Below are 15279 nucleotides of genomic sequence, written 5' to 3' on the forward strand. Positions count from 1 at the left end.
AAGTTACTTAAGGGTATTTTTTAATAGTTAACATTATTACAGTTCATAATGGAATTTCTCCATGCATGAGAACTAATGAATTAACTGAAAGTTACTTGTTTTGTTATAAAACTAGGATTTGAAGCCACAGGCCTTCAGAAATGCATATGATATTCCTCGTCGCAGTCTTCTGGACCAGCTAACCAGAATGAGAACCAATCTTCTGAAAACACACAGGCTTATCTTGGGGCAGGATGAAGGTAAGGAGTTACAGTTCTTCATTAATAGGTTGGAGAGAGTACAGCTTTTTTTTTTTTTATTTCCTTGAATAATGTTTTTTATCTTTGGTGTGGGAACAGAGGTGGCCATTGCATCTCTTGCTGAGTCAGTCTCCTTCGCCTGGCTCTGAAGGGGAAGGAAGGACATTTTTGCCTTCTGTCATGCAAGATGTCATGCTTGCTCTGAATTTTAAAAATAAGTTTGATGGGAGAGCTTTCCCAGTTACCAAGGTTCATGTTCTGTGTAGTGATAGGGGCTTAAAGCAGGGAGGATCTCACTTTGCTGATGGTCTAAAGATGCAGTTGTCAGCATAGAGATCAAACCTACTTATTTTTCCTTTCTTCTTCTACCAATTAAGCTCAGCTCTTGCCAGCCTTATTTCCACAGTTGTAGTCTTTAGCTCTTCCTCTGTAGCGAAAACAAATAGTCATTTCTAGTTCTTAAATGCTAACACTTGCAAGTGAAGGGTGTGAAGTTTGTATTGCCTTATTTTTAAGGTAGACTAAATGAAGAGCTCTTGTTCTGTTGCAGACTGCCTTCATAGTGTTCCTGTTGCTCAGATGGGAAACTACCAGGAATACCTGAAAATGATGCCTTCACCTCTTCGGGAAATTGACCCTGATCAACCAAAAAGACTTCACACCTTTGGCAATCCATTCAAACAGGATAAGAAGGTAGGAGGGGCCGTGCTCTCTGCTGTGTCTTTATATTTGACATGGCTTGAAATAATTTGTGGGTAGAATTTCTCCCCCACAGCAACCATATATTGCTGACCTGTTCAGCCTTTTGTCGTGTGGGAAGGAGGGATGTCTTCCACATGGTCCTAGAGAAGCATGTCCTGAATCGTGCTGGTTTACAGAGTGGCCCTGGGTTGTCTCTGGTTACATTGGGTATCTCTGTTCTGAGAGCTGTCAGGTCTTTTGAAAGCCATTTGAATTTGAGCACAGGGGGACTCAGTTCATCAGTGAATTAATGAAACAGATCCTATCCTGTACTGCTATTTAAATTATTATTTTTTTTTTCAGGGTATGATGATTGACGAAGCCGATGAATTTGTTGCTGGGCCTCAGAACAAGATCAAGCGTCCTGGAGAGCCCAACACTCCAGCATCACTGAAGAGGAGGAGGAGCATGTCCCCACTGCTGAGACGGCCACAGTCACCGCCCGTGGTCACCAACCATGTGGGTGGGAAGGGGCCACCAGCTGCTCCTGGATCCCCCTCGTACCTAAACCTCAAAGGTGTGCCAGGAAATAAAGGTATATTAGGCTGTAGTGCAGCAGCTTGTTTGGTGGGAATATCTGGAGAGGAAGGGAAAAGGATCCTTCAGCATGTGCCTGTCCTTCAGTGTTAGGTAGGAATGAGTTTCTTTTGTTGGCCCAGATAAACAGGCTGCTGCTAGAGCTAATGAAATCTGAAATAAAAAAAAAACAATCTGGAGGTAGAAAGTGTCTCAGCTCAGCTTTTAGTTCTTGTTTGTGTGTTCTGTGGAGAAGGAAAGTTAAAATGTGGTTCTGTTCATTTCCCAAAAATACTAATTTTCATACCCACCTGCTGCAGCAAATGAAGTCAGAAGAAAACTTGGTTAGCTGGACTTGAGGGACTGAAGAAAAATATTGGTTTACTTAGGAGTCATAACACTGAAATAGGAATACAGAAAATGGTGACTTGGTGATAGTGATACGAGATGGTAGTAGCCCAAAGGGATGTATTCCCTTGATCACATCCAAAGTTGAATAACAGTGCTGGAACACTGTCCAGCACTGCCAGATGGCTGCACATCACTTCAAACAAAAACAATACCGAACTATTTCTTTTTGGGTTTTTTGATACTTCACTTATACCAGTAGTAAGATATGTGTTCTTCATTTGTAGATACCAATAACAGTGTTGTCCAAGATGGCAATGGAGAGAAGAAAGCAGAAAATTGTCAGTCACTGGAAAAACAAATTGATGGCTTATCTGTGCAAATGGCTCCTGCTGTTCCAGCTGCTGTGGGAGAGGATGAAATGCTACCCAATGACTTAGACTCTCTACCTGTTGAATTCAATTGTTTGAGTGAAGATGGGTTGGATCATAAACCTGGTACCAATGCACTTGTTCGAGGGCCTCTAAATTACAGCGTGAGTGGAGATGACCAAAAACGGGCCGTGGAATCTACGTCTGAATCTGTGCCAAATTCCTTTAAAATAACACCCACCATGCTGGAGGGAAGCAATGCTGACATCAAAATCAAAGTGATGAAAGAGGTTCGCAAACCTGGAAGAAGTAAGTTGTTTGGGTTTATTTATTTTATCAGTATATTATATATGGTGTTAGAAGAGTTATTCCTTGAAGTAAGGAACTATTTTCAGAATACACTTAGCTCTGGATTTTGAGTAACTTCTGATTGCTCTCATGTGAGCAATGGAGGGGCAAAGAAAAGGAAGACGTGTTGGGCAGGTGAGTTGAAGTTTAGATTTGTGCTTGAGAGGCTGAGTGCCAAGCCACCCTGGTTGCCCTCAAAGACACCTTAACTGGTATAAGAGGTGCCCTGTGAAAGCACCTTTAGATGTTTTGTATTTGTTATCAGTGATCTAAAGACTGCCTTAGACTTTGCTGCTCCTTCTGTATCTGTAGTGTACTTGTTGCTCTGTGTCCATCAAAACTTCCTTTGCAGAGCAAAGGCATATCTCTTGTAAGGATGCATCTTGGAGTGTGTTTGAAAAGGAATATTAACAGCTAATAGCAAAGTGAAGTTTTTTTTTATTTTGTGAGACTGTAATTAGTGATGGAACACCATTGCAAACTCTTTAAGACTTACAAAGACTAAAAATTACTTTTTTCTGTTTTCCTGTAAGGTTGAGTAACCCCCCAAAATCTAAAATATTGTGGAAAAAAGTATCTTGCCACCTCAGCTTTTATTACATGTTTTGGCTGTACTTTTATACAGGATCAAAACCAAAACACTAACGTGAAAGTTAATGTCTGTGCTGTAGGATTTGCCACAGTAACTTATTTTCCAATTTTTATTAAATGGCAGCTGTCCCTAATGTGGTCTGTGTCTGAGTGACTAATTTCTACAAACTAAACTGCTGGATATTTTTCTAATACATTCTCAAGTGCCAGTAATTAGTATAATGGAGTGTTCTTAACTCTTCTGCTTTTCTCATCCTGTGTTGCTTGTGGCACACTGAGGCTGTTGAGAGGTGAAGCCTTTTTTATGCTGCATCTGTAATTTAAGCAGTTTTAAAACTTCCTACTTGGGGATGTCTTTGCTTTCTGTTTTGCAAAGCGGGCTCATCTAATTTTATGCCAAATTCACGACTGGTAAATGGTGGTGTAGAGTAAAACAGTGCTGTGTTCAGTGTGAGTCACCTGCCTTGCTGCAGAGTTCAGGCAGTCATCAAAGAAAGAAGCTAAACAGTGGTGGGTGTGGGTTAACTATGTACATCTGTCCACAGTTCTGACCACTTATCCTCTCTGTGCCTGCTGCATCGCTCTGAGCAGGCTCTTGGTCACAGCACCATAAATGCCTTTATACTGGATTCAGATGTGGAAATGTTGAAACAATGCTATTATTTAAATTGTTTTTAATTTAATGTGTCCAGTTTATTCTTTTGCAATGGACATATTTATCTTGTACCACTGAGATAGTGATGTTGTGCTCACAGTAAGGATTGATTATTTGTCCTTCTAGAGAACTAATCCTGACCTTTGCTTGCAGAAACAATGGCTCTGGGCCAAATCAGGGCTTGGTGACCCTGTGCATATTAACTGCTAATGCTGGCACTGTGGTCATGGAGGTGGGAGGCTTCTCTACCTAGCCTCCATTTTCTGAGGATAAATGTTCCTAGCTGCTGCTCTCGAAGAAAACCTTATTCTTTGATGCCACATTTGAATTACCTGATCATCAGTATCACTTCAAATCACTCTGTCACCTGTGTTCTGTGCATAATGCTTATGTGGGAGTTTTTCTGCCTTAGGTGTTTTATCGTACACAGACAAGTGAAACTGGGCTTTGGGTTTCCTTTTGGCTGTTCAGCTTTAGTGAAATCGCATTTGCAAGATTGATTTTTAATACATGGTTTGGATTTTTATCTCTTTTTAGATTATGAAAAAATATTCTCTCTTCTCGAGGAGGTGCAAGGACCTATGGAAATTCAGAAGTATTTCATTGAATTTGCTATCAAGGAAGCAGCAAGGTTTGTATAGATATAAGTGACTCAGAGTCATAAATTAAATATTAATTTAGGTCATGGTAGTAAATCATAAACTTTTCCAGTACTATTATTTTCTGTTTTCTATTTTGACATATTTCAATTATTATAGTTGTTTTAGTGGTCAAAATACTGTTATGTTTTTGTGGAGTGTAAATGGTCTTTACTTAAAATTTAAATGTGAATTACAGAGAGGGGTTGATACTGAAGACCAGCCGAAAATTTGGGTGGGTTGGGGAAGGATGACTGTATTAAATTAAATTAAATTTTCTAGCCATTCTAATGCCAGAAATAAAAGAAAACTCCTCCATACTGGAAACAGAGAGCCTCTGGTATTACGATTTGTCATGGCTGAATAGTCTTTTAAGTTGTTCAACTGTATTTTTGGCAGAAAAAAATTAAATGACTCTCCCTCTCTTCTGTAGGTTTAAAAAACGAGTCTTAATACAACACTTAGAGAGAATACTAGAGGAACTAGATTTCACCAGCCCACCCAACAGAGTTAATCATGTCAACAGTAGATAATAATGTACCAGCCAGACGAATGCGGACCAGGAATGAGTTTGCTGTGCCACAGAAGAGTGGAAGAGGATGTAGCTGCTGCCCTCACCATCTTGGCAGTCAAGTGATTTTACTGTCACAGTCTGAGAAGAAGCAGTGGAGCTTTAACTTTAAGAACCTGATTCGGCAGAAGCTGGGCTATAACCTTAAGGATTTGCTATGAAAGGTGTGGCTTTCTCCTGTGGAGGGTGCTGTTTGCTCAACAGGCGGAAGAAAATAACCATTGCTGCCCCTCCTGCAGGTGATGAGAATTTACTCATTTGAACGCTGTCATTAGACATTTACGTGCTATAGGCAGCAGGTTGCACTAAAATGGGGCACTGTCAAATGCACACACTTGTCTGCATCGTGGAGAGAGCCCGTGTGTTCCCAAAAAAACCCTCCCAGAAACACCTGCACTGGTAAAAATTGCATGTTGCCACCACAGAGACAAGGGTCTTGTTCCCAAGAACTGCTAGCCATGCCTTTAAACTTGAGATTCAGTGTAGATTGAGAGTAAAGAAACTGCTATTGTGTTAATGAAAGCTAAAGACAGCCCTGTGACTGTTACCACCCGATGGTCACTAAACAATCTACCTCAGACTCTCTTCTGTTTTGTCTGCAGACATTATGAAAGTGCACCTGAGGCTTCCCAGGTCCCCGACTTCAGTTCTCTTTCATCCTGTGAGGAGGACGGAGATTCTTCAGGTGGCCTTGGCACACGCTGTGCTTTGGAAGCACTAAAAGGAAACGCTTTTAAAAACGTGTATTTTAATGTTCATACAAAAGAGATTATTTTGAACAGTATTGTTACCAGATCACTAATTTGATATTTTAACTGTATAAATTTTTTGGAACATATGTATATATAAAATAAACCATTTTATTAATTTTTAAGAAGTGCTAATCTGAGGAGTCTGTAGTGGGCAGCACTGAGTTCCTGCAGTTGTCTGTTACCAACAGACTGATGATATTTTTGTAAAACCAGCTGAACCTGGTCTTGCACACCCTCATACAAAGCCTGTGGTGATAGTTGCTGAATGTGGTTGTACCTGGAGTACCTGCCCAGGTGTCACTCAGCTCAGCCTCTGTGGGGTGCACATTTTTATTCAGTTTTAAGGGCACTAAGTTCCAGTTTACCAAACCCTCAGTTACCTGAGCTGGTATCCCCTCCTCCGTTCCTCTTACTGTTTTTTTCCAAAGGTGATTTATATATCACAAAACATACAAAGAAGACTGAAGCACCTGCATGTAATTATTATTATTTTCTTTAAAGCAGTACCAATAATATACCAGTAGTAAGTGGCTCTTTGGATAAGTGTGTGGTTTCGGTTGTTCGCGCGTAACATCCTCCGATCCTCTGACAGCTTTCTTTAGAAGACAGGCTGAAGTTGTGCTTGTGTTAACTTGTGCTCTTCACCTCGTATGGCAAATATTCCATGGATTCCGGTTGACTTGCCAGGCAGGGAAACAGATTTTCGCGGTGAGCTTGTACTTCTCTGTTCCTGCTGGTATTTTTAGTACTAGCCAGCCTGTGAGGCATCTTTTCCATCCACTCTGAAGCAGTGGCACTGACTCCTTGGAAGATGCAGTTTGACCATTGGGATTACACCAGTGAAATTCAAGAAGGAAATGAAATTCAAGAAGGAAATAAAATCCAGCGACAGCAAATCTGTCACAGTGTATATGAATGAAGTGACAGAGGGGAAGGCATTACTATCGATGTGCCCTCATTCTTCTCTTAGAAGTAACTTTTATTCATCTGTACAAGTTAAACGTTTTTTAAAAAAAAAAACCACAGAAATACCTTGGAATGACACAAAGGGGGATTTACTCCTTCAAAATTTTACATGGAAGCTGTTTGTCTGCATGATGGATCTCCCATTCCTAATGTTGGACTCTAAAGGGATTTTACTTGCAGAGGGTCGGATACACCGTGCATACCTCATCATAAAATGCCCTGGTTACATGCATCAAGTTGCATGTAATATGCTATTTTTGAAATAGTAGGTGGTAAGAGGAGACAGCTTTCTTCCATATAGTTAATGGCTGTTTAATTTTCATTCCTGATTCCAGAGGCACTCGCTTGATCATAGCGTGTCTGAGCAGGGGCTGAATTTTTAACTAGTGACCTCGTTAGTATGTAAACCTGCTCTTCGGGTGTGATGCAGTTGGCTGCCAAATCAGCTACAGGAAGCTGGTGCGTTTCATTCACATGTTTGGAATCTTATGCCTCAGAAGCTACAAAATATCCCATTCAAGTACAAACAGTGAGAATTTTTCTTTACGTCACTGTCATTTTATCTGAATAAATTGAATTTGGGTCAGAATATTAAAAGAGAAGAAACCATATATATGTTTACGTAGTGAACTGGACGTGAGTCTTTCATAAGGAGGAAGGAAGATGTACCATCCTCAGGGGTTGCGTCAGTGCAGAGATGAAGAAAAAGAAGCAACAGTTACTGATCCAGGAGCACAGTCCTGAATTCCACATGGAGCTCAAGGTGAACATGGTTCACTTAGGAAGCAGAAAGTGCTCCAGAGCCGGGTTAAGGAGGATCTTAACAGAGCAAATTCACTGTAAGACAGACCAAAGTGCTGGATGTGGGTGGAACATGCCTTGGACAAACACAGCCCCAAGCTGTGCTGGCACTGCAGGGACAGCCAGGAGGGGTCACGCTGGTGTCAGGCCTTGCCTTTCCTGGTACAGACCATGACCCAGCAGCCACAGCTGCCTTACGGGGCCTGTCTAGTCTGTCCAACAGCCCCTGCACAGCAGGAGTGTTCCTCAGGAGACAGGACAGGTCCATGATACATACAGGAATTGGAAGCTGTTTGTGCTCTCCTCGAACTTAATGTTTTTGAGCTCTTGCCTAAGGTTGAAGTAATGTGCCACATTTAAACTGGAATGTTGGGAACTAGGGGAAAAATTACAGCTCTGTGTCTCCTATAAGGAGCATTGTTTAACAATCAAGATTAACAAATTTAGTGCTTGCCTTCCTGTTGTGGGTAGAAAGGCTGTGTGGTGCTTTGGAGTCTGGATACCTGGATATATTCTGCTGCTTCCATTTTCTGACCCTCTCTTAACTAGGCCTCATTGCATGTTATCTTTATTATTTCCTATATAAACATCAAGGAGTTTTTCTCCTAAGCTAAGTGCATTTATCAAGTGTATTCTTGCCCAGGTTTAACCAGCATCAGAAAGTGATTGTTGTCTTCCAAAATAACAGCTGTGGAGGCTGTTACTGTGCTGTGCTTGACTTTGCTGTGGTCAAGCAATTTTATGTCTCCCTTTGTAGGAAACTAAAAATACCCCCCAAACCCTACTTTTGTTCTTTTTTTTCTTCTAATAGTTTTCTCCAGGTTCTGCCTCTAAACTGGCTGGCAGAAATGGCAGCAGTGTAGGGTATTGAGTTTGTTTCAGTTTGTTCTGTTCTTTAAAATCTACTGAGGAACTTCTGATGGAAAAATACAAGAGGAAATGCATTGCCTAACAGAAACAAACTGTTAAAAATAACTACAAAGCTCAACTACAGTGCTTCATACTTGGAACATGGCAGCATCACACCTTAAGCAAATGGACTCAAGTGTGCTTGTCTTGAAGAATGTGCAACCTATTTAAGCTGAAAACAGGGCCAAAGACACTTCAAGTCTGGCAGAAAGGAGGTTTGGCAGAGATCTGAAGAAAGGATGTTAAGTCAGAGGATTTAAAAGGAGCTGCTGCTTTCAGGTTTGCAAAAACAAGTTGAAGTCTGTCTTAAGTGGAAAGAGAAGAAGCTGGAGAAGAATAATGCCTTGGGATTTAGCAGCAATCTTGTGGCGTGCAGGAATTGTTAAGCTGTATTCTAAATCTGAATCTTGTGATCGTTTCGAGGAGGGCAGACTAAACAAAAAATGCTGGACTTTCCTGAACTTCTCCATTCCATTTCAGCTGCAACCCAGCGTGTTGTTTCATCCGTGAAAGTAGACCGCTGGCTTGGCTCTATCTATTGGTGGTTTTCTTCTCTCATTCTGTGTTGTGTTTGTTGCTGTTGCTGTCTCTTGGTAGTGGCTAAACCAGCGTGACAGGGGAACCCTGAGCTGGGAGTTCAGGCAGGAATTGTGGGAAGAGTCAGTGGGAAAAGCAGCCATTGCTTGTGCGCTGTGAAGGTGGTTCAATGAGATGCTTCTCGGGTCTGGTAGCACCAGTCTGGTACTTTGAACAGCTGATTCCTGAGTGTTCAGAAGAAGAATGTGCCAAGGAAGGAGTTAAACTGTTGTACAGCCTCGTGGTAAAAGCACTGGAGGGTATTTCCATAGGCAGTGGAAGCCAGATGGCTTTGCCAGGAACGGGGACTTCTGGTACCATGTAAGGAAAACAGTATTGCCCCAAAGCAGGAGTTGGGAAGCTCTCAAAACAACTGCATATTTAAGATTTTGAGCTTGGGCTGAAACTCTCAAACAATTTATGGTGAATTCCAAAAGAATAGTTTGGCTTGGGAAAGGCAGTGAAATGGAAACCTCTGATCAGAGTTTTACTGGAGATCTGGTTTTTTGGAGAGCTTGGGGAAGTTTTATCTTCACATCTGCAATGGGAATTTCACAGCTAATTCCTAGTCCTGGATCAGCTCCAACTGCAGTGGAAGTAGCTGGATCCTTGGCATTTATATATGCTCGCTGTCATGTCAGTCACTGTCACTCCTCTAATGCAAACAGTCTTGCATAATGTCCCTTAAAACATTGGACAACTCTGGCAATTTGCTGTATCCCAGTGCTCCACTCACCACTGCTGAGCAGCCTGGCAGGAGGGACAGAGCTATTTAGGAATCATCCTCATGGTGTGTGCCTGTTTGAAAAATACAGCCCTGCAGGATGGTGAACAGGAGGAGAGGGTTATAAAGCACTTCAGTAGTTAAAAGGGCAAAGCATTTTTTTATGTGGTCAGCCTGTTTCCTGTCATTTTCTGCAAACTTTATTTGTAAATGTTTAATATGTAGAATGTATCAGAGAGGTTCAGCCTTTTGTAAAGGATGGGTTTGGGAGACTTCCCCTCTTGTGCTTGTGCAGAGGTAAAGAAGGATGCTGGGCTGTGCTTGGGTTTTCCACAGGCAGGGACTCTGCTCTGGAACCATCCCAGGTCTTGAATGTGTGACAAGAGGCAGCTGGAGCTGAATTTTTGCTGGATTTGTGGAAATGCACTTACTGTTTCTTGAGGTGGTGGTGTCAGTGTGAGCAGTTACTGTCTGGGCAGGAGCCTGTCAGTGTGTTTGGGGTTCCATCAGAGGTCTCTGATCAGCACACACTGCTGTAGTAGCTGCCTGATCTCTTGGCAGTGGGTGCCTGGGGGCTCGAGGGTGCTCTCCTAAGTAGGACAGAAATAAAAATGAGCCCTCTTCCCCAAGATTGCAAAGTGATTAAAAAAAAAGGCATTTTGCTGATTGCGGATGATTATAATGCAGCTGCTCAACAGTGACATCCCAGCCATGGAAAAATAGCATTGGTTCTTTGAGCTGTTTTCCAGTCTGTGCAGCATATTAAAACCCTTCATGCACAGCTGGCACATTTAACTTTGATTATGTTGTTGAAGTGACTGATCTGAGAGCAGCCTGGATCCCGGTTGCTTGCAGAATTTGAAAATAAGGTTGTTCCAATTCATATGCAGTTGGTTATTTTGGAAGAGAGACAAACTATCTCGAGCACTTTTAGGGCTGCTAATTAAAGTCCTGTGGCTCTCCTCTGAGAGAGTCTTTAAAGATGGATGGAGGGACTTACCCAAGGTCATATAGTGTGTCACTAGCAAAGATTATTATAAAACCTGTGCCCTAATTTAGTCTTGTAAACTTGAATTATTTCCCTGGTGTGGACAATCCCACCACAAACCAGCACACTAACTGCTGGGCTCTTGTGTGTGTCAATTGGCTCCTTCCTCCCTGAGCTCTTCCACCTGCCAGCCTGGGTCTGGCATGGGAGCAGCATGGGATGGGGACAGGACAGGCTCCCTGTGGCTTCCCTATGGCTTCCACACAGAGGTGGCTGAAGGAGGTGCCTTTTGCTGGAAGTGTGCTTGTAAAGCTGGAAAAAAGCAGGAGCTTGGAAAGAGGGAGATAGGAGTGATGTAGAGAAGCTGCCCAAGCCTGTGGGCACTGGTGGTGGTGCTGCCTCTTTAAAAAGAGTTCTGGCTTCTGATCCAGGCTGCTCCAGTGCCTTTCCTTTCCCAGTGTATTTTGAAATTGCACTGGAATCCCTGGATTCAGGGCTCCTCCCTCTGCGCTCAGAGAACAGACAGAGCTTAGAAGCCACTCTCCAGAATGATTGTTAGTGGAAAAGGGAGACAGGTAGGAGACTGGGGAGCTCTGGAAGAAGCTGCTTTAGGTGAATCACATCCAGCAAATCCTCCCGTGGGAGTGTTGTCAGAGAACAGGAACGCCAGTGTGCAGTGGCAGCGTTTGGCTTGCTGGGGGCTGGATGTGGGCAGGACGTGCTGGGGCTCGGTGCTGGTGAGGGATTAGGGAAGAATCTCACTGAGCCGCTGCCGCCGAGCCCCTGCAGCTCCATTAGGTGAAACCGGGTCAGACCCACTCCTGGGAACGGGCTGTGAATTCCCTGCAGGAAAGGCAGTTGCTGGTGAGTCACGGCCCAGGCTATGATGGGAAATGGATAATAGGGTGAATGATGGCTTTTCTCACACAACAGGACCCCAAGGAGGTTCTGACCTCATGGGGCAGCCAAAAGCTGGTTTTTGTCGGGGTTCTGGGTGGCCAAACCCTGCATTCCTGCAGATGTGAGCACAGCAGGCTCTCCTTCCCGGGGTCTGCCTTGCACCCCTGGACTCAGAGTGGCCACTCTGCTGAGGCAAGTGGGGGCTGTGAAAGCAAGGAGAGGAGAAGGGACAGCTCTTGTCATCATGGGAAACCAGTAAGAGGTTGAAAACACCCGTGAAAGCCTTGCCCTGTTCATCCTTGGGCATGGACACGTGGGTGGGGAGCTCCTCTGAAGGGTGGAGACTTGCACCAAGGTTATGTCTCTGGGAGGCTGGTTGTGTGCTCAGCACGAGGCTGGTTGTGTGCTCAGCACGAGGCTGGTTGTGTGCTCAGCACGAGGGTGGTGGCAGTGCCTTGCGAGGGGTATCATGATGCTGGTGGACTCTGCTCTGTCTGAAGCTGATCTGATGTGACTCACCCCTTAGTGCTCCTGTTTTAACTTGCACGCTGGCTGATCTCTGCAGAGCGTCCCATTGCTTGGCTCCCCAGAACGTGCTGGGGTTGAGCCCTCACTTCTGCCTTTTCAAGCTTTGCAGTTGCTACCTGAGCACAAGAAGCAAAGGCAGAGGGGAGAGCACCTTGCAGGCCTCCCCTGCCCACCGCCCACATCGTGCTGTGCTGGGAGACATCTCAGCCTATTTCCAAGGTTGTCCTCCCTGGCCAACCCAAGGCATCAGCGTGGCCGTACTTGCAGACCTGGGTTTGTTAACCGGTCCTGTTGCACCCTGTAGGATATGTGTGTCCCTTCCACAGGAGGTAAATGTGGACCTCACTCTGCTGTGGCTTTTCCTTTGTGATCTGAAGCTGCCATATTCACACAGGTGTGGAAGGAGCAGATGGCTCCTGCTTCAGAGTAATAGTGGTGACTTTGACATTGAAATGGCACCGCTTTCTCCAGGGTGCCTCAGCAGAGATCTGTGTGTGACCAGAGCCTGCAAATCAGAGCAGAGGGGTGGCCTTGGGGAAGGAGGGGGCGTTATTTGGCCCCCTCTCTCCCCTCCATGTGCTTTGTGTTGTGCTGGGGAGGTGGTGTCTTACTGTGGGGTTGGGGGCTCAGCCCAAGCCTGTGGATGCCTCAGGGGCTCTGGAAGTAGTCCAGGGAATGACAGCTTGGTGTGGATGTGGGGAAGAGAAGCCTCTCTTTGGGGCATCTCACAGACTAGCTGCTCCGAGACTCCTTTGGGATACAAGTGTCTTCGGTACACTTCTGTGTCCAGAATGGGGGAATAAATTACCGTGTGCACAGGACGTTCCTCCTGCACCCTGCACTGCAGCAGAGACCTCCTGGGGCAGGGACAGGGGATGATGGAGTAGCCTGGGGCTCCGAGGACGTCAGCACTGGCCTTCCATGTCTGGCCCTGAATGGCTCTAAAATACCCAGCACAAATACCTTGGGGGAGGAGGGGGAGATTTCCCCTTTCCCTGCTTTTTCTTTTTTTTGGCCTTTTTTTGGCCTTTTTTTTTTTTTCTTAAATCCAAAGTGAAGTGCCCCTGCAGCACCAGATGCCTCTGGCAGATCCCAGGGAAACTGGTTCAGCCAGCACCAGTCTGGGCAGGGAGGGCACTGTCAGCGCTGGGTGCTCTGCCTGGCAGCGAGGGTTCCACTGGGATATGAACTGGGAATAAAGAGCCACATCTGTCTGTGTGGGGGCCTGTGGGTTCCCCAGGACCATTGGCATAGGACGAGCCACTGGTTTGATAATCAAAATGTCACCTTTTAATTTATTTTTCCCCCCCTCTCCCTTCCTATTAAAATGGCCTGGGAAGCCGTGACACTGCACAGCCTGGGCTCCTGCCAAGGAGCCCTGGGGCTCGTGTTCCTGCTTGTGCTGCCAGGCTCCAGCTGCATCGCTGCTCCATGAACTCCCCTTTCTTGGCTGGAAAAAGGATTAAGTTAGCAGGACAGGAAAATTAATTAGCTGCCATTTTAAGGATGTAGCTTTCATTGCAGTCTGAAGTGTTTTGAAATGACATTGTGTCACTGAGACCAACCTGGGGCTGATTAAAAGGCTTTTACCTGCCGGAATACCAGATTTATTTCCGCCAGGGTTCTGGCCCTGGTGATTATGGCTTCAAGGTGAACCTCAAGGCCAAATCCAAGGAGTGTTTTGCCTTTGCTGTTAGTGCCAGCCATGGAAAGCTGGTACCAAAGTTTTTTCTGCTTGTTTAACATTCAAAATAGCCTTGCTTTGCCCTTCCCCTCCACAGGCAGGCTGCCAGCTCTGCACAGCAGTGCCTGGGACAGCAGGGAACTGCAGAGTGAGCTGCAGCTTCCCTGCCCTGCTGGGTGACTTCCCACAGGGAGCTCAGGGGCAGCGCTGTGGCCCCAGATGCTGCGGGATGAAGCTCAGCCTTCCTGGATGGTCTGGTGGAAAATGACTGCCTTTTGGTGCAGGTGACCCCAAAAGGGAGCAGAAATGGTGCCACCCTTGGTGGGAAAGGGGGAGCTCACTGAAGGTGTCAGAGACACTGAACGTCAGCTCTGCTGCAGTGTGGTGACGGGCGAGGGAACCTGGAGCATGGGAAGCGAGTGATAAGGAAGCCAAAACCAGAAAGTCATCACCATTCCCTGCTTTCTCCAGGGTGGGTGCGTGCTCCAGAGCAGTGGGAATGAGGTGTTATCCACTAGCTTTCCAGAGGAAAGCTTTGACCTAGCTCTGGGCAGCAGTGGGGAGAGGGCACAGGGGCAGGGCTGGGTCTCAGGGAGCAGCGATGGCTCCAGTGCTCCATCTCTGCCGACGTGTGGAGGGGCCGCACGAAGCTCCTCCACAGCTGTCAGATGTGTGACCAGGAGTGATTTCCACACACAGTGCTGCAGTTCAGCCCTCACTGACTCTCTAGGAAAACAGCTTTCTGCCAGCTGCACTTCCAGCCTGGCCTCTCCGACACAAACCATGGGCCTTGTCCTCTTGTCTGCAAGGGCCTAAACAACTCCCTCCCTCCTCAGCTTTAAACAAACAAAAATGCCCCACTGAGATCTCACTGGAGTAGTAGAAAAATCCAGCAAAATTAATGCAGATTAAACGTGCTACTTCAGCTACGAATGGAAATTACCAGCACATATTTTTTTTTAGTATTTAATGTAGTAGAAATATCATGGCCTGTAGCCAAAGCCATCACGTGGTGGCTGTAAGTGTGCTCTGGGTGAGGCTGAAACTCTTCTGTCTAATCCAAGAAGCTCTTGGCTGAACTTTTGCTTTACTTTTGAAGAAGAAAAGCTCTTCTGTGAAGAACCACACACTGCAAGGTAAGCGTGAGATGGCTTTGGGAGCTGGTTAAGGTGCCCCTTCTTGAAACACTGATTGTTGGTGTTTTACATCCCCATATTCTGTGCTGAACGTGGAGCTGCAGCAGTGTAGAAAGGAGATGAAGGGTGAGTCTGCTGCTCTCTCTGGTGCAATCCTGGTGGATGCTGTGGTTAAGCAAACTCCTCTAGTTCTTTGGCAACTTTTCAACCCCCTCCCTCCTCTTCCCCCCCCCGCCAACAGAAAAGCAGAGCAAGGAGTGAAAAGTGATCTTGCTCAAGTCCAGGATTTTAACTATC

The 15279-nt window shown here is 45.3% G+C and overlaps 1 protein-coding gene across 5 annotated transcripts in view; it reads left to right on the plus strand.

Annotated features, from left to right (window-relative positions):
- The window catches only part of LOC108498600 (integrator complex subunit 6-like), a 40734-nt gene extending 34827 nt beyond the window's left edge, over positions 1–5907 (plus strand). For 2 of the 5 annotated variants that reach the window (XM_017817487.1, XM_017817516.1), the window contains 6 exons: positions 116–239; positions 790–932; positions 1284–1515; positions 2132–2524; positions 4347–4440; positions 4881–5907. In XM_017817487.1, the coding sequence (XP_017672976.1) occupies positions 116–239; positions 790–932; positions 1284–1515; positions 2132–2524; positions 4347–4440; positions 4881–4980 (1086 nt within the window). In that variant the 3' untranslated portion in view covers positions 4981–5907. The remainder of the gene's footprint in view (positions 1–115; positions 240–789; positions 933–1283; positions 1516–2131; positions 2525–4346; positions 4441–4880) is intronic. The other 3 variants (XR_001875234.1, XR_001875233.1, XM_017817506.1) reach the window with 3 other exon arrangements.
- Positions 5908–15279: the final 9372 nt, after the last annotated feature.

Source organism: Lepidothrix coronata, unplaced genomic scaffold (assembly GCF_001604755.1).
Source record: "Lepidothrix coronata isolate B3197 unplaced genomic scaffold, Lepidothrix_coronata-1.0 Scaffold2, whole genome shotgun sequence".
NCBI lineage: Eukaryota > Metazoa > Chordata > Aves > Passeriformes > Pipridae > Lepidothrix > Lepidothrix coronata.